Source organism: Sceloporus occidentalis, unplaced genomic scaffold, assembly GCF_023333645.1.
Source record: "Sceloporus occidentalis isolate IW3139 unplaced genomic scaffold, rSceOcc1.0.p SCAF_218, whole genome shotgun sequence".
Classification (NCBI taxonomy): domain Eukaryota; kingdom Metazoa; phylum Chordata; class Lepidosauria; order Squamata; family Phrynosomatidae; genus Sceloporus; species Sceloporus occidentalis.
Window position 1 is genome coordinate 295,509 of NW_028317198.1, and position 25,364 is coordinate 320,872.

At 42.7% G+C, this 25,364-nt stretch overlaps 1 protein-coding gene across 3 annotated transcripts; it reads right to left on the reverse strand.

The window, feature by feature from the left end:
* Nucleotides 1–570: 570 nt before the first annotated feature.
* On the reverse strand, nucleotides 571–20,986 carry LOC149277328 (E3 ubiquitin-protein ligase UHRF1-like). Of its 3 annotated transcripts, none has more exons than XM_089503052.1 (16): nucleotides 20,834–20,986; nucleotides 8,485–8,721; nucleotides 8,267–8,415; nucleotides 7,130–7,345; nucleotides 6,899–7,008; nucleotides 6,593–6,779; nucleotides 6,370–6,493; nucleotides 6,107–6,214; nucleotides 5,647–5,751; nucleotides 3,729–3,835; nucleotides 3,413–3,575; nucleotides 3,200–3,337; nucleotides 2,761–2,875; nucleotides 2,358–2,512; nucleotides 2,078–2,176; nucleotides 571–717 (listed from the first exon to the last, which is right to left on the reverse strand). In XM_089503052.1, exons 1-16 carry the CDS (start codon nucleotides 20,984–20,986, stop codon nucleotides 571–573), a joined length of 2,313 nt encoding a protein of 770 aa, XP_089359178.1. The 3 variants fall into 3 exon arrangements, with proteins under 3 accessions (XP_089359178.1, XP_089359175.1, XP_089359176.1); XM_089503049.1 differs by having other exon boundaries at nucleotides 2,337–2,512; XM_089503050.1 differs by having other exon boundaries at nucleotides 2,358–2,501; nucleotides 2,735–2,875.
* Between the last annotated feature and the right edge of the window lie 4,378 nt (nucleotides 20,987–25,364).

Consider the following 25,364-nt stretch of genomic DNA (forward strand, 5'->3'; position numbering starts at 1 on the left):
CCATGTATCCATGGCATAGTAGGTACGTCCCGCTTTCGAAGGGGTTAATAGAGCAAGGATAAGTATTACAAAGCCATAAGGTTTAAAAAAAATTTATTTAGACTTTCAAAGCTAGTTTAACAAAATACTCAGTTACAGATTTTTTTCTGCTGCAACGAGGTTTAGATTAAAGAGACGATTGACAATATGAATCTGCAGATTGCAACAGCTTTATACTGAACACAAGAAAAAAAAAAAATTCATTTGAAAAATGGCTGTAGACTTAGCTTGTAAAATTTTACACTAGTGCACAAGGTTGCAGTTTATTTCAGAGCAAAGATATGCCACCTGCTCCAAAACCACATGCAGTATTAAGACATCTGGGTCAGACTGAGGTAGAAATATATACCTGGGCACACAGCTAAGCATGATTCTGACTGCAGGAAATTGTTTTTTGTAACTATTACAAAAAGTTTCATACTAAGATCTCTGCATTAAAAAGAGGCTACATACTTTGTGATATCAGGGTGACATAAGTATGGCCCCATATAGCTAAGTAGATATCTGAATCAGGCGACTTAGCAGTACTCATCACCGCCCACTTTCATACCCTGGAAACAGTTGGCGAAGGACGGCTTGAAGTGGTTTGTTGACATTCATGGAGTAGTTTTTTCCCAGGTCATGTCGGCAGGCTGGGCAAGTGTGCACAGATGCTTTAAAAGAACGGTCAAGACACCCCTGGGGAAGGGAGGTTGATTTGCAAGGTGTAGAGGGGGGGGGGGGGGGTGAGAAGAGAAGAAGAAGAAAAAAAAAAAAATTTAGATACACACTGAGCCATCACTTAAAGGAATTTGACTTGTTAAGTTGTCCTTGTTTATAATGCCTGGATAAACTTGAGTGCCAGGGATCAGAGGACATTTCATATCACACACAAACAAACATTTATATGAATTAAAATTAACCATTAGAAGTTTTAGCACTCACACTTAAATAAACCCCATGGTAGTCCAATAGAGAAAAGTCACACGTGCTTTTACCCCTTAAGAGTCATGGAGTTCTGGCACCAGCAGGGTTAAATCTGGCTGTTAACCACGGCGGTCAAACCCAACAACCTATTCTCCCCTCTGACAGCTGGGGACAAAATTTGAGGGCCACTATTCTACAGGGATTTAAACAAACTTCTGTTCAGGCATTTTCTTCCGGCAAAGTAATTACCGACGCTAGGGAATGCGAAATGGACCCGATTTCTGTAAGTCAATGTAGGCGCAATCAGTCTGTATGAGAGTATGCTACAGCCCTATGCTGTCACAGCACTCCCCATAGGATTCCCCCGATTGTAAAATGCAATATATACAAAATCCATCATATCTAGGTCTATATGAAATGTTAATACCTCACACTCTACAGCACTCCCCGGTCGTGTAAATTATATCTATATCAAAAACTGAATGTTTTACAGAAAAGGTTAATATCGGGCTGACTTTTCAGTTTAACAAAATGGTATTTTGACACTTTCAATGCACTAATACAGCCATCATTGGTAGAATTTGTACATGGAAAGTTAAAATACCAGTTATTTGATAACCTGAGGTGTCTAGTTCACAAAAATATATGTTTTGATTAGTACACTGAATTGGTCAGCTTCAAATCACCTCCCAAATAGCACATGGGGCAAAATGACCTGATGAAAGAGTAAACAGTTATTCATCAGCAAAAAAAAAAATACTGCTTTTACTTAGTCCAACAACATCAACCATAAAAACGCAGAAATGTTAACAGCCGCGGCCATGAAGGGAGCTCAGAGGTCACACCCACTTGGAACATTTTTGCCTCTTTTTTCGGCTGTGTAAGCAGACATTGCTGGAAGAGAATGCCCATTTTTTTTGACCATTCTCCATTATTCTGATGTAAACAGCAGTAAGCTATTGATACTATCTCCTGCTGACAAGGGACCCCAGCCTTTCCAATAAGAGAAAACGTGACAGAACTTTGCACTCCTGAATGCACACTATAAAAAGAGTTACTGCAAGCTGTCAGATACATAGGACCACAGGTCTCCCTTTAGTGTGTAGTAAACATGTAGAAATATCAATCTTACCTTGCAGATGTTATGAAGGCATTCAGTTGTGGTTGGTTCATACACAAGTTCCTGGCAGCAAATACACATAAAGGTTTCCTCCACCTTAGTCAGGAATTTCTGAGGAAATATACATTACATATAAGTGTACCAGCAAACCTAATTCCATCTTATATTCAGATTTACAAGAGTGAGCTGTTGTCATATTGACAGTTACAAATTATGTAATCTTTTGCAAGATTGCTAGTAGGGTCAAGAACCCAAACTTCAACTGCTTAACAAAAAAAAACAAAAAACTTACAGGCCCCTCTTTCAGAAATGGCATAACATCATTCCACAATTTTGCATTTAATGTATCCTCTTTGATAAGGGCTTTCTGCTCCTGAGTAAGTTTATATAATTCCACTTTTACTTTCTTTGGAGTTGCTGTGAGTACTTTAAGAAGCTCACCATCACCTGGAACCAAAGGTAAAAAGAGAATTTTTAAATAAAGTCCTGGCTGTGAAACTAAACAGGGTACGCAATGTCAGTCTACCAGTGCTGGAAACAAGGCAGGCATTGCATGTTGAAGACAAGTATTGTTGCGTTGAGATTGCTTGTACTCTAGCTAGAATGGGAAGGAAACAACCCTCAAAAGAACAGTCTGTAGGAAACTGGAGTAGTGCCCCTGATTTAGACATTTAAGGAATCAGTAATAAATTTACCGGACTTCCTCTTCCTCTTCCCTTTGCTTGGTGTTTCTAACTCTTCGTCACCTGTTCTTTTGTTTTCTTTTTCCCTCTCCTTGTTTGCCACCGACTCCAAATAGCCCTCAGGATACTATAGTGCAAAGAAATATATATTTATTTTTTTTAACAAACGAAAGCTGCAAAAATACCACAACTCACCAAGTCATCAGTATAACGGATTTGAGTACTAGTGCTTAGACATTTTACTTATGGGGAAAGCAAAACTTCAAGTTTACTGACACAGGAGCATTTGCTAAACAAGCTTGAATGTCTTTAAGCTGTGCCACACCCAATAGTATGACCTAAACAAGACTTAACGCATAAAGCCTAAAGTAAATGGGATACAGGACAAAAAAAAAATAATAAATTGCCATGTGTGAAATTCCAGTCATGTGTTAATGTATGCTACACATACTTGCATAGAAAGACCAAGTTTTTTTATTCGCTCTTTGCCCTCCTTGCTCCATGGGGCAGGTTCTTCATCATCTCTCCGAAGCAGGTACCGCCAAACAAGAAACCCAGACTTCCCTTTCTCAGGCCAGTACTTTACTACCTACAAAAAGGGTAAACCATTTCAGATCTAGCATTGATAAGTGACAGATTACTTTAGTATCCCTGGACTTCTCACCTTGTAGATTCCATCATAGCGGTTTCCATCTTCTGGGGCATATTTGCTGTGTTTTCTCCCTTTAGAACTCCGCACCACACGTACTGGCTTGCCTGCTTTCCAGTCCTTTGCAACCGAGCCAGTTTTGTCATTAATAGGAGCACTACAGTTCAGTGCCAGAGCTCTGCCATACAAAGCATACAAGTTTAAAATCCTTCCAGAACACCAAGGGGTGTGTGTGTGTGGGTGTGTGTGGGTGTCAAACAAAAACCAAACCACACCTCAGAATAAGCCATTCCTAAAGCTCTACTGATTAAGTAAAATAAATGTCCGATACCTATTCATGTTTGACAGTTTCTGATCACATGACTGCTCTGCTGTACGCTTGTTACCAGAAAGGTCACGACCACCACTACCAGTGTAGGTGAACTCGTTCCCATTATCCTAGAATTTAAAAAAGTTGATTAATGATTTAATAGAATTTACAACTAACATTTGTCCTGAAGAAACCTAAAAAGGTATTGTACATTTGCACAGTAATTGACAGATTCAGGTGGTTACATTATAGTTTCACAGTATAAGTTCCTTTTAACCCCTTGGCTGCTAAGCCATTTCCCACCCTGGTGCTAAGCTGGTTTTCGGCATTTTGGTGCATCTCATGTTTAAACGCGTTTATAAGTACATTTCTTGGGTATAAACTATACAAACCATATATTGTTTTTTTCAGCACACCCAGCAGATTCCAAATATACCATTTTTATATGTGTATGTCTCATCAGGTTTGCAAAATATAGCCAAAAATGGGAAAAAAGTGTAATTTTTCACTTCCGACTCAATAAAAACTAGTTCGTAATGTTATTTTTCTAAACTCTAATATCAAAAGCTGTGTTGCTAAATATTTGTAGTAGGTAACCGGTCTAAAATAAACAGAAATTGAGAACAGTAGACTGTTTTTCTAATATTTTACTGCTAAAAGTTAAATTTATTAGACTATCACAAAAAGACATCTTTGCATTTAATGCATGGCTGGCGTCAATTAAACAGCTCTAGCTGCCCGGGATGTCAAAATATGCCAACAAAACTATATATTTTTAGAAACTACACCCCCAGCCGCAGCAAATGAGGTCTTATTTGTATTTGTATCACAAATCTGATGTGCACAACAAATAAATGAATATCACACTTATAAAAATAAAAAAAAAACTACACCCCTTGGCGCTTCAAATGAGGGGTTACACGTATTTCTAGGACAAAAGTAGAGTGCACAAATGATGGAATGTGTCGCTTTGGCTAGAAAATATTTTTCTAACCATAGCGACATGTTCATTTGTGTCTTGCGCACGCCAGGTTTGTACTAGAAACATAAGAAAATAAGTTTTGCAGTAAAAATGCAAGGAGCTCCAGGGATGAGATGGTTACTCACGTACCGCACAGGCTAAATGGCTGATTTTAATATTTGCAGTTCATCAGGATTTCAAAAATTGTCTCCCTCTACCATTGGCTAAATTTAAAATTAAGTTTAAATTAAATTTAAAATTTAGTATCGGCCATTTTTAAAAAGGGAATGTGACTTTTCATAGCTATATGATTACTGTGGTAACATTGGCTACCACAGTGATTATTTAGCTAGAATATTTTTTTTTTTATTTTTTTTTTTTTTTTAAGTTAAACTAGTTTATGTTTAGATAATTTAATTTGGGGGTCTCTAGGCAATTTTGATCTTTATCTGCTTTTAGGAGACCCCCAAATCATTTTTTGTACATTTTTTTACTTCATTTTTTTATTCTTTATATACCATTGGAAAGGTGAGGTGATTACCTTTCCAATGGTATATGTTGGGGGTCTGTAGCTGCTTAGATGCCCGAGATACAGGCATCTAAGCAGCATGCCCCCATACCGCTTTAACTGACAATTGTCAGTTAAGTTGCGCGGTGACGTCATCACGCGTGCCGTCACCGGCCAGATCAGGTGGCCCCGGTGATGCCCTTCAGTGTGAGGGGCAGATCACCGGGGTATGGGGGTCCACAGACCTCCATAAAGGTAGGAGAGTGCTAGCGACGGCATGGTGCTGTCGTTCGCACATGACTGGGACTGCTAGCGACAGCACCATGCCATCGTTAGCAGTCAAGGGGTTAATGAAATGGGAAAAAAAACTGACTTGTATCAGCAGCATCAAATATAGTTATATACCAAATTAGAGTAGACAATAGGAGGAGGAACGAGAGGATGTAAACACCTCAGAATAGATGACTCACCACATCATCCTCATAACCTCCTGCTAGAACTAGAGAATATGAACCATCATTGCTTCGACCATGGATTCCAGCTACATGGGGTCTGTGCACACCAGATTCGCTCACCTAGACAAAGAAAAAAAAAAACAAAAAACAATTGTACTAATTGGTATATCCCCCCCACATCAGCAGGAAAATCTCAGGGAAGTCATATGTGCCAACTGATCCCAAATTAAGCACAAGGTTACAATGAAACCAACTGGCTTGCCAAAATGAAGTTTAGGCACCCATTTCATGTCAGCATCAACTCGCTCAGCACAATAGTCTTGCTGGGACAGATGAACCCCTCATGACACAGAAGGGCCAGACTGGCAGGCAACACGAGTTCTGGCCAAGATCTTTGCTTACAAGAAGGTAATCCCTTTACATTAAAAGTAATATTGCCAAAGCAATCACATCAACTAGATCACGAGACGTTTACCTGAACTCTGAATTTCCACATAGTCCCAACTGGTACACCAGGTATAGGGCCATAATGATTTGATGGAACAATTGTGCACTCCCGTGTCCGGCCTACACATGCCATTCCCTGCAAAAAGTTTACATAGATCCAAACTTTATGTGGTGATTATGCATGCATCATGTTTAGTACTAATGACCAATTCTGTCTCCAGTAGCTATGGACTATTAACGCGTAACACTAAATCACTGCTATACGAAGGTAACAGATTTTTAGTAACTCACTTTGCCCCAGTCTCGTTGAGACGCAGAGCTAGCAGATGCCATTTTTGCTTTTTTCTTGCTTTCCTTTAACTTTTCCCCTGCCAGAACCACTTCACTAGCATCATTTCTACAGTCTGGGCAATACCTAAAAAAACAAAAACAAAAAAACCCCCACATAAATTAAAAAAAATGACATGTTCACAACAAATGTTGGTGCCACTTTATGAGGACTAACTGTAAGTACCAGTCTTCATCCTGGGGGATGCTGGAAAGAGGAGGACTGAGACAGTAGATGTGAAACGCCATATCACATTCATCACAAAGCAGCTGTTTCTCAGGGTCCTGTTTACCACCACAAATGTGGCATGCACACATGCGACAGGTTTTCTTTGGATCATCCTTGCAGTGCTTGCACTCTGGGCCATTTCTTCCTAAGACAGATATGCATTGAAATGTATATTTACTAGAAGCGCTTCATTAGAAAGCCAAGATTTGCAGACTCCCAAGAAACAAAGCTGACAGTTATCCTATATAGAGTTCTTACACTTACTTTTTTGTGGACTCTCAGAAGTACAAGGTGCTGAACTCCCATTTTGTTCAATCTTGTAAATTTCATCAACACACAAAACTCTGCAGTCATTCAAAGAGTCCCCGGCATCTCTTAAAAAATAAAAAAAATTGGCCTCAGACACCAAACCCTCTCTTGAAGTGGACATTTACAGTTACCAAATTTCATTATGAACATAAAAAAATCCTTCTACAATAGTATATTGGTGCTTACCCCAGAAGGACCTTCGCATAAATCTCTTTTATTGTTCTGGTCTCTCTCTTTTTCAGAATTTCTGCATCATACCAGTATCCTCTTTCCTTAGGCTCATCCGGATTATAGTTTACCATTACAACCTGCCCCACTGACAACTCATGCCATTTTATGAGAGTTCGTGCACGTGCTCTGACATCCCTGCTACTCAGCTGAACAATACCATTCTCTGGATAGCTGAAAAGGGAATACCACTAGTTACACATTGAGGTTTTAGAGATTACACAAGGCAATGTTTCATACAAACTGCTAGGGTCCATATCTTTTGGCAAGCACTGCCTGAGGAGGCCATAAAAGCTGGTACCTACAGTACACTGGCTGTACATTGTGTATGGAACCACACAAGTCATATATCCTACCAACTTAGACGTCATAACCACTTCACAATTCAGTTAATAGTACCATACTATCCTAGACGAGAATTTTTATTAGAGATATTGCAGAAGGTCTTGACGGTAGGGTTTGTCTTTGCTGACAATTTGCAACAGGGTTGATGTTCTAGAAGGGATATTCCAGAAGGCAAACTATTTCAGTGAACTAGAAAAATGGTCGGAGCTGTGGCAACTCTGATTTAATGTTTAGAAATGCAAGATAATGCACCTTGAGCATAGAAACATTAAGGGCAGAGTATAGAATATGTCAACAAAGTTCAGAGAAGGGCTCCTAAACTGCTTCATGGAACGGTTAAAAGGATTTTAACATGTATCACTTTGAAGAACATGTGTTGCAGGAGGATATGATAGAAACAAAGGGAAATCCTCTAGATTGTAAACTCGTTTGAGCAGGGCCCTCCTAACCTGTTGTCTAAGTCAATTAGTTATGTTATACTATTTATGTCCCATCTACCCATTGTACAGCGCTATGGGATTTGATGGTGCTATATAAAATAAATAAAAGGGTGCCTGGAATAGCCTTCCACTAGAAGTGGTAGAGCTTACTACAGTGAAGGAAATTGAAACAATGCCATCCTAAACATGTGGTACCAATAAAAAGGGCAGGCTGCAAAGAGTTGCTGTATAACATGCAAATTTTAATTCATCCATAAGATACTTGAAATGCCTGCAGTTTTACACCAAACACGTTTTGTATAATACTCACTCCTCATATTTCACATGGTAAACAACATCAGGAGCATCTGTTCCATCTGACAGAGTACCATTCTGCACCACTCCTCTGGTCACATTTACCACTTGAGCCTCAAACCATGCACCCATGTTTAGGTCACGAGCATCAACAAGGTCACCGATCTGTAAAGTGATGGAGTTAATTTACCTGAAATAATGACTTGTTTAGAGTGTTGTATTGCTAACATGTACCTTGTAGAGGCCTATTCCTTCAGAGGCAGTTGACTGAGATTGAAGATCCATTGCACTTTCCCCATTGCTGGAATTTTTATCAGAATCACTATGGCTTGAACCACAACCAGAATCAGTATCCGAGAGATCCCCCTCTCTCTCCTTTGTAAGAGGTGGAACTGAAACCTGGCGCACCATCAACTGGACAATGTCATTCAGCCCAACACTATAATCAAACAGCGTGTGTCCATCTTCCATCTGTTAAAGGAAAATATATATTTTGTCTAATTATAAACAATGAAAGTTAAACAAAAAACATTGAATGCACAAGTAGCCATAATATGCATGTAAATCTTGGAGTACCCAGTGTCCCATTTTCTAATAACCACACTAGTGAAATGAAACATTTATATGAAGTAAATTAAACGAGATAGCCTTAAGCACCATCAGAATTAAGCCTAGGAATACTCCCTTAGACCAAGCTGAGAAATTTTAGCATACTGAGGTTCCAGACACATGGAACAGTCACTGCCTCAAAGAATGCATAGCTTAGTTATTTTAATCAGTGAAAGCACTCAAACTGAAGTCAATGGGGAGTGCTTTCCAGGCACACTGGACTGGTCAGTCTGTCCTTGGGTGGATTTTTAGCAACACAGAATGCATCGATCGAAGTTAGCAGGTAGAACAGCGCAAATGGGGGTGTGTGTGTGTGTGTAATATATTTATCTATCTCAAACAGACATCCTTTATCACCAACAGCCCAAATATGGACATTGGTTAAAGGTGCTCCCCATACTGCTAATTCATTTTGATATGGGTGGCCATAGGACATTAAGGATATTGGTAGTTAAACCAGATTTATTAATAAAACACCAAGTGACGGCAGTGCAATTCATATAAGTAGGGCAACAACAACTAATCAAAATCAATAGTAGATAATGAAAATCTATTTGACTAATCAATGAAAATCGTTGTCAAATAGATTTTTATCTATTAAAAAGGTTTTTTCCCCCCAGAGAAAAACTCCTCTCTTTATATAATTCGATCGGATTATAGCACTAGAATCCAGATCCTCCGCAACGCTGCAGGGGACATTTATTCCCCTCACCGCCACCCGTTGGGTGTCCGTGCAATGTGCACAGACAACTTCCGTCTCTCCCCTCCACTTCCGCTGGGGCTTCTACACTGCAGCGCCAGCATCACATGATGTAGAAGCCCCAGCGTAAGTGAAGGGGAGCAACGGAGGCCGTCTGTACACATCGTGCAGACCCCCACCGGCTGACAGAATCGAGGTCTCCTGCAGAGGATGGTGGGGGTCTGCACGATGTGCACAGACAGCCTCCGTTACTCCCCTTCACTTTCACTGCAGCTTCATAGAAGCCCCAGCGTAAGTGCCTGTCAGCAACGGAGGCTCACAGAACACCAGGGAGTCAGGAGAGAGGCAGAGCGGTGTATGAGAGCCACCCTCCCATACATCACTCTGCCTCCTCCCCCTCCTATACACCCCTCTGCCTCTCTACCCAACTCACTGGTGTCTTGTGAACCTCTGTTGCTGACAGGAGTGGTGTATGGGAGGGTGGGGGAGGTAATGAATTTCAGGGAGACAGTGTAACATCTGGGGGAGTTAGAGTGGTGTATAGGGGGTATAATGAATTTCAGTGGCATATCTGGGGGAGGCAGAGTGGTGAATCGGAGTATAATGAACTTCAGGGTGGTGCAGGGCATTTATGGGGGGGGTGGAGTGGCATATCAGGGTACACAGTGGCATATCGGGAGGTATAAGGCATAAATGGGGGCGAGTGGCATATTGGAAGTTAAGGCATATCAGGTAGCACAGGGGCATATCGATATTAGGCATATCAAGAGGCATAAGACATATCTGGGGTAAAACGTATATCAGGGCTCAGTTGCATATCACTGGCATATAAGGAGTAAGGCATACCAGGGCACAGTGGAATCTCTGGCATATAGGAGGTATAAGGCATATCTGGGGCAGTTTGGTAAATAGAATATAAACAAGGCTTTTTTTCCATAGTTTATATTAAATATGAAAAATAGTTAACATGAAATAATATTTACTAATAACTTTGTATTAAAACCTAGTTTGAGAAACACTGTTTGGGTTCTTGTAGCTTTTATTATTATGTCAGTAAAACAAGGTGAATAGAGAAAAGCCATTGTGATAGAGATGAAAGTGTAAATGTAAGTCTATTAAATTTTAAATAAGTTTATCCGATTAATCGAAAAAAAATAATCGGCCAATGAATCAATTATTGAAATTGTTAGTTGCAGCCCTACATGTAAAATGCCCTTTTAACACACACACACACATCATTCAGCAAATCTTGCTATGGATTGGCTACTTAAAACCAATGTACACATGCATGAACTCGTCCACTGCGTTCTGAGCAGCCACTGGAGCTTACTGGCCATAAGCATATCACATGCATGGACAGGACTTTGAACACCATGCAAATCAAACAGCTGGAGCAAATGTATAAGGAGGTGATTCTCCAGGCTTCAGTACCCACTTCAGACAGATGCTCCGCTCAGGAAATCCACCTGAGTGTTCAACGTCCCTGAGGTGAACTGTTGTCAGTGTAATAGAAAGGGGCCTCCGCCCAGAATGAGATCCTGAGAAACGAGCAGTAGACCAGGGCTCCTGGTACTTCCTTGCCTGTTGATATATGCTACAACCGCCTAGTTGTCGGAGTGTAGCAGAATGTTCTTGCCTTACAGCAGTGGTTACCAAAGATGCAGTGCATTTTCCACCTCAAGCAACTACAGGCAGTTGAAAATAAGTAGTTGAACAGCAGGAGACCAGAGACCTTGAACAAATGTCTTCATACGTGGCCACCCATCCTCCGATGCAGGCACTGATGGTTAGGAGTTCTTTAGCCGATAAGGACCACATTCTCCCTGCAGCTAGGGTGTCCCTTTGAAGCCACCAGGTGAGAGATGCTCTGACATGAGACTGACAAGCCTGTCCAGAGCAAGCAGGTTCCCATTCAAATTATGCAGAAGAAAGTTCTGGAGAATCCTCATGCGGGCCAGAGCCCAAGAAACCGCGTACCTTGTGGAGGCCATCCAGCCCAGCAGTGACATACACATCCTTATGGAGCTTCTGCGCGCAGAGAAGACGGCAAACCAGTGAACAAATACCATCGATCTTGGAAGGCCTTCCCTGAGCAAGAATCCAGACATAGGCCCATGAACAGAGAGTCTACTGAGAGGGAATGGTGCTGAACTTGTCTCAATTCAGAATCAAACAGAGCTCCTGCAAGGTGTTGACTACTCTGGAAAGTTGAGACTGTAGAACAGGAGCCAAACTGGCATGGATAAGCCAGTTGTCCAGGTAAAAGGCAAGTGACTGAAATCCCCTGAAGTCTGAAATGAGCTGCCACTACTGCCAGGAGTTTTGTGAAGACTCTTGGATCTGCTGACAGGCCAGACGGAAGGGCCTGAAACTGGAAATGCTGAATACTCGAGGAATGTGTAGAAGTTGTTGATGAGTCAGATGGATGGGAACATTAAGATATGCATCTTTCAGGCCTAGAGACCATGACTTTGGAGGCATAAGGTGTCTAGAGCAGATCTTATCTTTTCTATCTTGAACTGGACATACCAGAGGTGACTGTGCAGGAAGCACAAGTCTATAAACAGAATCCTCATGGGGATTTGGGCACCAGGAAGAAAATAAATCCCCTCCGACCTTGCGCCAGATAAGGGACGGGAACCAGAGCCTGTAGATCTGAAAACTGACTGATAGCAGGCAACAGGAAGGCCCGCTTTGCCCTGGTCTTGAGGGAGGTGGGAAACCAAGCAATGATCTGGAGGTCTGAAAAGAAACTGGTATATGTGGGTTACAATGCATCTCACCCAGGGGTTTCGAGTGACTCAAGCAACTGTCATGGGGGGGGGGGGGGGGTTAGGAGAATCTGTCAAATCTACCCCTCTCGGAAGGGGGTCTGTCTCAGAAGCCTTGATCCCGTGAAGAGACAGAAAATGGAACCATGGCCTCTGGACTGGAAGCAGGTCTTTGTTGTGGCACCCAGTGCTTGTCCCCTGTAGTCTTCTCCAAAAGGGACTCCAGTTCTTCAATGAACAGGGTTTTACCCTTAAGGGGATATTAAGCAGTCTGTCCTTAAAAGGCATTATCTGCAAAACAAGCTTTCAGCCATAAGGCTTGCCTAGCCACAGTAGAACACAGAGGCCATGGCAGTCATTCTGATGGTCTCAACAGAAGCATCAGAGAAAGGCCACAGCAGCAACATTGAGGATTACATCCCTGGAGATTTTGGCAGCAATATCCTCAATCTGTAAAAAAACAAAACTTTAACTGCTCTGGACACTGAGGCAGAGGTAATTCCTGGATTGAACACTGAAGTAGAGGCCTCAAAAGACTTAATAGCTACTTCAGCTTTCTTTTCCATAAGGTCAGAACAATGTGAGCCATCCTGGAGCAGCAATGTGGTTCTTCTGGAAAGTCTCATAACAGCAGTATCCAGAGGAGTAACAGAACAAAGTCCTCAAAGGGGAACAAACACTTACGCCTAGACAAGTTAACCCTTCTTTCCGGGTGATGCCATTCCTGCTTGATAGACAGGGCAGGAGGCTGTATGTGTGAAAAACTGGGAAAGAAGGGGGGGGGGGGGTCACTCTTCTGGGTAGCAGTCTGCTCTAGATGCATAGCAGACTTCACAGCAGAGATAAGGGTATCAATATCCACCACCGGGAAAATAAATTAACCGTCTTCCCAGATTTCACCCTCTTCCACTTCAAGGTAATAAAAATTCAGAGTCCGAAAACTGGGGCTGGCAACCCAGGAGAGTGGGAACCTGCACTGCCAGGAGGTGAGGGCAGGAAGACGCAGGGACAGCTTGACAGAAGGCAAAGGTAGACTGCATCTACCTCTGAGCAAGGCCAGAAACTCTTCCTCAAGCCACAAACAGACTTCAGGCAAGCGGTGCAAAGCTTCTTCCTGGAGTCTTGCAAGGCTTTGACAGTCAGAGCATTGCGCATGCCTAGTCTTCAATAAAGCTTTTAGGTTTGTCCTCCTGAATTATCAGGAGCAGACATGTTAATTCAGGATGCAACAGTACCCTACAAAAACAGCAGGAACTGAAGACAAGTTACCTACTTAGCCATTCGTTTAAATCACTGTAATCAAGCTGCAACAGTGGAAACTAGGCTTGAAACGCACTACCGGAAGCTAGACAACCGCCATGACGGATGTAGTCATGGAGCTTCGTGCATCCGCACCATGGCGTACAAGCCGCCCTGACCTCGGAAGCATCTGCGCCGGCTGAGAAGAGACGCAGGAGCGGAGAAGACGCTGAAGCCACAACTGGTTGTTAGCAGGAGATGTTAGGTAGCCCTTACACGAAGAAAGGAAGGTTCTCCAAATTTTCTGGTATTTAGAAGTAGGAGTGTTTTCTGCTGGCAATCAGGGTTTCTATGATTGCCGAGGACAGGACTTTGGATTGCAGGATCTTCCTGTGAGAAGCCATGCTGCAAGCCTTAAAAGATCCAGGTTTGGCTGATATACAAGAAGTCCAGAACTAGAAGTCCTGCCGAACGGGAAGATGGAAAGGGCTGCCGCAGGCCAGTTGGATTAGGTCTGTAAAGCAAGCTCTCGACGACCAGGAAGGCATTCTCCCTTATCTTGTTGGAGAATGTAAGCTAGCTTGAAATTCCATGTCTGGGACAGGGCGTCCATCCCATTGGATGTCCCCTGGGTGAAAGGGAGAAGAAAGTTTCTACCTCCTTGTTGGTGCTTGATGCCATGAGGTCTATTTCAGGAGATCTCCATGGGTTGTCTGCTTGTATGTTGGTAGAACCTTTGATACGTACTGAGGACGAGTGCGTGGTTTCGTTCGGCCCATCAACAAATCTTGAGAGAAAGATCTAAAACGATACCAGCGCCTCGTTCCTCCCGTTTGTTGATATACACCACTACTGTGACATTGAAAGGATATGAACTGCTGTGTCCCCTAGGAGGGGTCCCCAGTGTACTAATGCTTTCCATACTGCCAACATATCTAGGAGGTGGATATGAGGACTTGCCTCCTGAGGGGGACCACAGGTCTTGCGCAATGTGTTCCTCAAAGGTGGCTCCCAATCCCCTCCGACTGGCATCCGTACAAAGCACTGTCTATGTTTGGATTTTCCATGACCGTCCTCTCAGCAGATTGTCCTCTTTGTTTCACCAACGGAAGGACAAGTGTACTAGAGGGCTGATGCAGACTCTTTTGGAGAGCCGATTTTGAACCGACCCAGTGATTCAAGATGAAAGCTTGAAGGGGTCTCATGTGTGCTAGTGCCCATGAAACTGCAGCCTGGGCCGAGGTCATTAGGCCTAGGAGGGACATCAGGCTCCTGATCGCGGACTTCCTTTGCAGGACGGAATCTCAGATGTTCCAATATTTCGCCAAAGGAAGGGAGGTCATGTGAGCTCTGGAATCCAAGATCACCCCTAGAAACATCAGTCTTTGAATAGGAGATAATTGGGATTTTCCCCTAACTCTGATCGCTTGTAATCCTGAGGAAGGCTGAGACTGACAATCTTCGTAAAGATTCGTGGCACAGATGCCAGACTGAAAGGCGGAGCCTTGAATTGAAGACGCTGGATGTGGTGGCTTGATGAAAACACCAGACTAAGGAGTTGCTGATGCTTGTGTATAGGACTATGGAGATAAGCATCTTGAAGGTCTATCGAAGCCATGTAGACTCCTTGTGAAAGGATCTCTGACTTTAAGGTTTCGCTTGATCTGGTTTTCTCCAGATCATGCTCCCTTTCAGATTTCTCCCTGCCCTCTGCCTCACCACCACCTTTTATCCTTCTCTCCAGTGCTAACCCCTAACAAAACAAACTTACAGCACTCACCACATTTGTAGGCCATTACCCAACTGTCTGCCTCGCTTGAACCACTCTTTTTTTAACCCTTTCCTGCCCAGACACAGCAGCCTCTTTTTATAACACACTTGCTTCATCCCTCGACGCCATAGCTCCAATTACTACATGTTATCCCCGTCAATTTAAACGCCAACCATGGCATACCAAAACCATAGTTTCTTCAGAAGTGCTGCCGCACGGCTGAACGCTACTTCAGAAAATCCAAATCCAGCGAAGACGTTACTCACTAAATTCATGCTTCACAAACTCTGTCCTCTCTCACCAAACAGCCCTACTTCTCCACTCATATCCTCCCTTTCTTCTAACCCACGACACCTTTTTTCTACTTTCAACTCCCTTCACTGTCCCTCCACACCCACACCAAAAACCTCAAAGTCTCTATGTCCATCAACTTACCCACCTATTTAATCTTTCTCCATCATCTGGAACTGTACCATCAGCCTTCAAGCATGCGCTACTCACACATTCTAAAAAAATCCTTCCACAGATCCCATCTGTGTGACTAACTACCGTCCTATCTCTGCTTCCTTTTACCTCTAAGCTACTTGAACAGATTGGCAAGGTGATTGTACACAACTTCCTCTCCTCCAATTCCCTCCTTGACCCACTACAGTTTGGTTTCAAACCCCTTCACTCACTTACTGAAACAGCTCTAACAGAAGTCTCCAATGACTTGCTCTCTGCCAAAACAAAAGGTCACTTCTCTATTCTAATACTATAGATCTCTCTGCCACTTTTTATACTGTTGATCACCACCTTCTTCTAGACTTCTGGATCTCCTCATATTTGTCTAACCGTTCCTTCTCTGTCAACACATCACCTCTTCCACTTTCGGTTAGCGTCCCCCAAGGTTCAGTCCCTGGCCCTCTGCTGTTCTTTATACTTCATCTCTTGGCAAAATCATCAACACATTTGGCCTCCAGTATCTATATGCAGATGATATGCAAATCTACCAGACTTCTCCATCTCATGTCCCGTATTAACAATTGCATGTCTGCTATTTCTTCATGGATGTCAAGCTACCTGAAACTTAATCTTTCTAAAACTGAAGTCATCTTCCCTTCCTTCCACTACCTGAATTCTCTATCACCATTAACCTGACTATCTCTCCTACTAACCAGGCCCGATGCCTTGGTGTCATCCTTGACTCTAACCTTTCCTTCATCCCTCACCAGATCCTGCCACTCACACAAAAAAAAACCTTGTATCTGCCCATTCCTCACCCAAGAAACCACAAAACCTCTGGTTCATTCACTTATCAAGTCCCATCTCCACTACTGCAACACTTCTGATTGGCATTCCACTGTCCCAACTCTCTCCTCTACAGTCAATCCTAAATGCCCCTAGGCTTATCTTCCTTGCACGTCGCTCCTCTTTTGCTGCCCCACTCTGAAGCCCTCCACTGGCTCCCAATTACTTTACAATCAAATTTATAATTCTGGTACTGACATAAGGTCATCCATAACACTGTTCCTCCATACATCTCTGCCCTCATAAGCAAATACTCTCCTACCCAATCCCTACGTTCTTCCCATGGGCTAAGGCTCTCCTCACTTATCACATCTTCCCATCTACAAGATTTCACTCGAGCTGCCCCATATCTCTGGAATCTACTCCCAATGAACCTTCAGCTTTCACCCTCCCTCCCAACATTTAAGGATCATCTCAAAACCCACTTCTTCAGAGAAGCATACCATCTTAGCTGCTAGAACTTCATTGTCATTGACACAACCACCACACTACCCCCTCACCCTTTCTCTGTGCCTTATGTCACCCCATTCCCTCAAGATTGTAAGCTTGTGAGCAGGGCTCGATCCACCTAATGTATCGGTTTGTCTTAGTCTGTCAATTCTCATCTTGTCATACCCCTTGAATTTATGTGTTGCATTAATTGCTGCAGAAACTGTTGGTGCTATATAAATAGAAGATAATAAATAATGTGTACATTCGTAGAATTTATGCTTATGGCTTCTGAACAGGGACAGTAGGGGTATACTGGGTAGATAGTGTGTTAGGGCAATTGGATGTAAGGGTTACACACACACACACACACACAGTATTTGCTTGATTTTAAGACTAGCTTTTTTCAGAGCAAATACTCCGAAAAATACCCCTCGTCTTATAATCAGACCTCAAATAGGTCTGAGACTAAGATCCAGATCCCCCACAACGCTGCAGGGGACCTGGATCCTCCCGTCTCTCCCCCCAACTTACCAGTGCTTTTGAGTCCCTGGTGTGTAACCGGGGCAGCGTGTAGACATCTACACTGCCCCAGACAACCCACCGGGAGTCAGAAGCACCGGTAAGTTTTTTGGGGGGGTGTTAAATGGGGGCATAAGGCATTTCTGTAGGCAGATTGCTCTATGAAATGCCTTTTAACCCCCTTAATGCCTCCAGAAATGCCTTATACCTCCCTATATGCCAATCTGCCCCATAATAGGCCTTTTAACCCCCTAAATGCCAGAGTGGCATATGGGGTATTAGGCATATCATGGGGCACAGTGGCATATAGAGGGTTAAAAGGCATACCATGGGGCAGATGTGCATAACTGGGGGGGCAGGTTTAAAAAGTTTACATGAATTAACTTTTACTGGTAAAATTTTCCTATAGGGTCGTCTTATACTCATGCTATTTTGGGGGGGGGGGGTCATCTTATAATCAAGCAAGTACGGTATTTAAAATTTTTATATATTTGAAAAAAATGGTTAGAGGTCCTCTTGAACATGTTATTAATGCCAGGGATGTCACAGTGACCTCACTTTTTTTTTTTTTTAATGACCCTGCAGGGGATATCCTGTCCTCAGATGACCTTTCGGATGACTTCAGCAGTGACTGCCCAATCATCATTTAAAAATGCAACAGTTTTCTGGCTTTCGTGCTGGAAGCTGTTACGTGAGAGCAGACAGCCGAAAGCCAGAGATGCTGCCTCCTGCTGTCAGGAGGGAGTCCAGGCTGTCAAACGATGTGTCCCTGCAAAGAAGGGCAGGACGTAATGGTACATCCATAGGGGACTGAAGGGGTTAATTCCAAAAGAGCAACTGGGTAACTATTCTACCAAAACTCAATTTCAGAAAGGCAAACTTTGATAGGCTAAGGTCAACTATGCAAAGACTGGGATGAATTGTTCTCAGGACAAATGGAATACCTTTAAGCACATATTGCAAAATTATAAATCCTAATATACACCTATGGGGGGGGGGGGGGGGAACAAAAAAAAAAAAAAACAAAACAAACGATGTGGCTTACCAGGAAATTAAGCAGTTAAGTATCATAAAAGCGAGGGATCAGCAGCATCATTTTCGGCATAAAAAGATGTCAACAAAGTACACAAAAAGGTGATTAAAATGGCTAAACTGTAAAATGATAAACTAGTTGCTAAGGAGTGTAAAACCAATCCAATAAATTTTCTAAATTCAATGTAAATGAAAGTTAACGGTAGAGAATGTTAGTCCTTTATCTGAAATAGGAAACCTGGTTAGTGAGAACAGAAAGCAGACATCTTAAATATTTTTCTCTCCTGTTTATACCAAGGAAGAAACAATGACAGAGCCCCCGTTTACTGGTTTTAAGGAACCATTACAGCAAATATGGGATTGGACAACAAGAAAAGTGCTCAAGCAATTAAATACTGTAAAGTTAGACAAGGCGCCTGGACTGGATGGTATACACAGGGTACTTAAGGAGCTAAGCCTAGCTCTGGCCCAACCATTACTGATCTTTAGGGATTCTTTCAGTTCAGGCATAGTGCCATTACACTGGCACAAGGCAGATGTTGTACCCATATAAAATAAATAAAAGATGACAATCTCAACAGGGCAATTGCAGGCCAGTAAGCTTAACAGTAGTGGGGAAATAATTTGAAGGGTTGCTAAAGGTATACATTCAAGAACGTATCTTGTAAGTCAACATGGATTTATGAAAGACAGGTCTTGTCAAACCGACTTATTAGCATTCTATGAAGTTTGTAAAAAATATACCGTACTGGTCCGATTATAGTGGGGGTGCAGCCTATAATCTGGGTTTAGTGCAGGGACTCCCAAGTGTTCTATTTTTTCCCCCTCTTTCATATAGCCCTGTTGCAGGCAGGCAGGCAGCAGCGTTAAGATCTAGATGCCCCGCAGCACTGCAGGGGACCTGGATTCTCCTCTCAGGCAGCAGGTGAATGCACCCTCTACTTTTTACCTTCTGGTGTTCCATCATACAAGCCCCAGCAGAAGTGCCTGCAGCAGCAGAGGCTGTCTACGTGCGGACATCCACCGGCTGCCATAGAGGATGCCCCGCAGCTCTGCAGGAGACCTGGACCCTCTAGCAGCCGGTGGACGTCTGCGTGACACATGCAGGAAACCTCCGCTGCTGCCTGCTACTTCAAACGGGCCTCTATGAGAGCACCGTCGTGACATGACCGTCGGCACCATAGGTTGTCTATGCGCATCGCCCAGACGTCCACTGTCTACCCCACTAGACACCAGGGAGTCTGGAGCATGGGTAGCAAGTCTAGGAATGCATAGGTAAGTCAGGGGGAGGCAGAGTGGCATATCTATAAGGTGCATTATGAATTGGGGGGGCTTAAAATGTCTTGTTTTCCACTAAACGCATTATAGATACCAAAAGTGTTAAAGTACATGTATTTCTGTTCATTAGATAAAACTACTATAACTTCATTAGATAGAAGTAGATACTGTTTTACCTTTCCACCGATGTGCATGTTTTTTTCTTTAAATTAGCACCAAACATTAAGGGTGCAGCCTATAATCAAGCCAATACGGTAGAGCTAAGCATTGGCCATATGTGTTTTATCTGGACTTTGCTAAGGCATTTGATACGGTTCCACATAAGAGGTTACTCTACAAGTTAACAGATATAGGCTATAGGCTTAGCATGTCTGCATGCTATATTTTAGCAAATGTTAGAGCCAAATACAGAATTTTTTTTTTAATGGATGTTTCTCATCCATGTATACAAGTATTAAGTAAGGTGCCTCAAGGGTCTGTCCTAGGTCCCTTTTAATTTGTTTATTAATCTCCCAATCTGCATTGAGAGAAGGGTCAGTTTTTGCTGATGGACACATAAGGAAGGGTAATTCAGACTAATCTTGATGTTTCTTCTTTGGAAAAGGATTTAGACAGGGACGGGCAGGCAAGTGGCAGATGAGGTTCTATATAGACAAACGCGAAGTTATGCTATAAAATCTGCTGGCACTACAATGCAGTTTCTCATGTTCGCAAAAATCCTAAAGTATAAAAACGTTTGCACAAACTTTACAGTTCTTTAAGCTACGTAACACACCATCACTAAAGCTTAGTGACCTATTGAAGAGTGTAGTCTACTTAATTCCAGTGCACGTTTCAGATTGATTATTAAACAAGTCTACCTTTAATGAATGCCTGGCCACGAGTACAAGAACACACTTGCATAAGCTTAAAACCCAATATTAGATGAACGAGTGCGCTCACTTGTTTCCCCCGGTAAAACAGACGCTGCTTCTCCATCTCCACCCCAAACGCCTCCTGAATGCGCTGCCTTAAGTCCTCCAGCTTGGTCAACTTGGACAACGAGTCAATACGGCGTGTCTCCCGCCCATCCATGGTCCGCACCTGAATCCACATGTCGGAGCTGGCGGTACATAAAAGGATCAGTGTAAAGCCATGTTGCGTACGCAAAATGAAACGCATCTCCTAAAGAATAGCATCTGGACGCATTACCTGTTCGGAAAGAAGTATTTGATAAAACTGGCCGCTTTCGAAACCTAAAAATACTTATTCCCTGCACACGCCAGACTCCTGTTCGCACCCCGATAATAACTTCAAACGCAACCGTTTAACAGCTTCACGCGCTCTTCTCGATCCAACACCGTTCCTTATATTCGCGCGGTTTGTAGCCTGACTGTAGACTCTCCCCTTGATTCCTCATTCTAATTGGACAAAGTTGGCGCTCAAACACAATAGGAGGAGCTATGGTCAGCTCTGTATCGCGTTACGTAAAAGGGAACGAGGAAAAGCGGCATAAATTAATACATGCAAAACTCCTGTCTGTTTTTTTTTTTGCTTGGCACATTGTCCCCACTGTTTTCTTTTTCACAGAGAATAACTGAAGGTGATAAAATGTGCCCAGTAGGCTGTCCCTATCGCTTGGCAAGTTTCGAGTCCCCACTTAATTGGCTTAGTCTCAACTTTAACTTAGTGATGGGAAGTTCGGATCATTAAAGTGAATCGGATCATTTCGATTCGTTCACTGAAATGATCCGATTCATGATCCGGATCTTCGGATCACTCAGTGTGTCTGCACGGAGTTACTGTTTTCCAGTAACTCCGTGCAGGCACACTAACGATTGGCCCCGCCCCTTTCATTATGAATCCTCCCCCCTGCCTCCAGTGATGTCAATGAAGGCAGAGAGTCGTTCAAAGATTCGGATCTTACAGGGATCCGAATCTTACAGTGATCCGGATCACTGTAAGATCCGGATCACTGTAAGATCCGGATCATTGTAAGATCCGGATCATTGTAAGATCCGGATCTTTGAACGACTCTCTGCCTTCATTGGCATTCTAATCATTCAGAGAATGTCACCATACTGTTATAAATAATACATTAATAATCACTGCCCCCAGGATTTACATTCCCCTTTACCTGCAACTGCACCTTAAGTTAACTTTATTAAATTAATTAAATTAACCCTCACCATTAAATTAACCCTAAACACCCCATCAACCATGTCTGCCCCTAAAATTAACCCTTAACACCCCATCAACCATGACTGCCCCTAAAATTAACCCTTAACACCCCATTAACCATAACTGCCCCCAAATTAACCCTAAACACCTCATTAAGCATAAATGCCCCTAAATTAACACTAAAGACCCCATTAAGCATAACTGCCCCCAAATTAACCCTAAACACCTCATTAAGCATAACTGCCCCTAAATTAACACTAAAGACCCCATTAAGCATAACTACCCCCAAATTAACCCTAAACACCTCATTAAGCATAACTGCCCCTAAATTAACACTAAAGACCCATTAAGCATAACTGCCCCCAAATTAACCCTAAACACCTCATTAAGCATAACTGCCCCTAAATTAACACTAAAGACCCCATTAAGCATAACTGCCCCTAAATTATCCCTAAACACCCCATTAAGCATAACTGCCCCCAAATTAACACTAAAGACCCCATCAACCATACCAATTTATTAGGTAATTTATCTGGAGTACATGCAATTAATTTAGGGGCAGTTATGGTTAATGGAGTATTTAGGGTTAATTTCTGGGGCCGTTATGGTTAATGGGGTCTTTAGGGTTAATTTCAGGGGCCGTTATGGTTAATGGGATCTTTACGGTTAATTTCAGGGGCAGTTATGGTTGATGGGGTATAAGGGTTAATTTTATGCTGATGACTGAGGGTTAATTTAATTAATTTAATAAAGTTAACTGTAGGTGCAGTTATAGGTAAAGGGGGGGCAAACTCAGGGGAATCTAAATCCTGGGGGCAGTGTGAACATTATTAATGTATTTATTTATAAAAGTATGGTATCAGTGATATTCTCTGAATGATTCGAATCTCTGTAAGATTCGGATCCTTGTAAGATTCGAATCATTCGACTCTTCGGATCATTCGACTCTTCGGCTCATTCGTCTCTTTGAACGACTCTCTGACTCTAAGAGTCATCGTTCCTGTGTGAATTAATGAGCTGTAACCTGACCCCAGAGTCTGTGTCTGAGTGCTCTGCAGATGACTCACAGCTCTAGGATCAGGTTACAGCTGCATGATTCACAGACTGAACCGTTACAAACGAATCGTTCAGTCTAGTGAACCGACTCATCCGGATCACTAAAAAGAACCGGATCAAATGAACGATTCGTTCATGATCCGGACATCACTACTTTAACTCTCTCAAAGCCAGAAGTCTATGCATTGAAGGGGGGAAACTTTGTAGATTTGTTATAGTTACATTTCGGTGAAAACCGTCTTAGACTTCATCTAGGGAGGTTTATTAACAAAAAAAAAGAAAATGGTCACAAATGCTTACCTCACCGAAAGGTTCGGGACACATTTTGTCTGTGGGATGCTGGGACTATTGTGTTGGTATAATTACATTTAGGTGTAAACACTAGAAACTGCTTACAACTTGCCAAGGGAGACCCGTATTTTTATGATAAGTTAAGCTATTCATATGTATATGAGAAAGGACAATCCTTATATTACATAAAATGCTTATAGTGGTTAACCCCTTCAGGACCGGGAGGTTTTTTTTTACCATGTTTGCACTTGTGCTTTTTTGCTATGACTTTATTCAACTTTGATTGAATAATCAAATAAATAATAACTCATTTAGTGCACCCACATACATTATATATTATTTTTTTCAGCACAAGTAGGGCTCTCTTTTGAAATAATTACATATATAAACCATCATTTAGTATAAAAAATATCTAAAAATGTGGTGAATAATAGGGAAAAAAAGGAAATGTTTTCACAGTTTATAAAAACAATATATAACCAGTGCAAATGGAAAAAGTGTATTTAGGTATTTGTCCTGTTTTTGGAAACACCAGGGCACTAGGGGCCGTGTCTGGCCCCTCCCACGGCGGACGCCCGTTTTAAAAGTGTTTAGGAGGCGATCAACGATCACCTCCTAATCTTCGATAGTGTTGCTGAAATGCTTCGATCAGGAGGCATTCAACAACTCCAAACACTCACCCCAGGACGTGCTGTGACAACTCCGGAGAGCGGTCACAACCGCCACTGCGAGTGACCTCGCCAACCACAAGATGGCGGCCGCCCTGTAAGAAAAAAAACAATGAAGTTGAAAAAGTTCGCTAGAAGGTCTCCAGACCCTCTAGAGAACTCGTGCTCCACTTGCTGCATTCAACCATGTACTGCATTCAACCATGCAAGTCAATGGAGCCCAGCTTTCTAATCACAGAGTGATTAGTAAAAATAAATTAAAAAATAAAATAATAAGAAAAAATATTTTAAAAAACAGTAAAATGTAAAAATAATTTCCCACTGATGTCACCATCAGGGGGCCTTCAAGTTCCAAAAAAATATAAAAAATATTCTAAAAAAAGAAAAAAATAATAATATACCGTATTTGCTCAATTATAAGACAAGGTTTTTTTCAGAACAGGTGCTCTGAAAAATACCCCTCGTCTTATAATCGGGATCGTCATATAATCAGACCTCAAATAGGTCTGACTATGAGACGACTAAGATCCAGATCCCCCACAGCTGCAGGGGACCTGGATCCTCCTTTCTCCGCGCCCCCCCCGCCCCACTCACCGGTGCTTCTGAGTCCCCGGTGTGTAGCCGGGGCAATGTGTAGGGGCGATTCGCGTAGACAACTTACGCTGCAGCCGGAAGGAGGTGTGGCTAGCAGCGGGGGTTGTCTGCGTCCATCGCGCAGACCTTCCCCGGCTGTCAGAAATCAGAGTTCCCCGCACAGTCAATTCTCTCTGACAGTCGGGGAAGGTCTGCGCGATGGACGCAGACAACCCCTGCTGCTAGCCACACCTCCTTCTGGCTGCAGAGTAAGTTGTCTACGCGAATCGCGTAGAGCCCTACACGCTGCCCCGGCTGCATGACAGGGGAGTCAGAAGCACCGGTAAGTTTGGGGGGGGGCGGGGGAGTGTTAAATGGGGGGCATAAGGCATTTCTGGAGGCAGACTGTTCTATGAAATGCCTTTTAACCCCCTTAATGCCACTCTGCCTCCAGAAATGCCTTTTTAACTCTCTATACACCACTCTGCCTCCTGAAATGCCTCAAACCTCCCTATATGCCACTCTGCCCCATAATATGCCTTTTAACCCCCTTAATGCCAGAGTGACATATAGGGTATAAGGCATTTCTGGAGGCAGAGTGACACATAGGGGGTCAAAAGGCATATCATGGGGCACAGTGGCATATTGGTTAAAAGGCATATCATGGAGCACAGTGGCATATAGGGGGTATAACTAATTTCTTGGGCAGATGTGCATAACTGGGG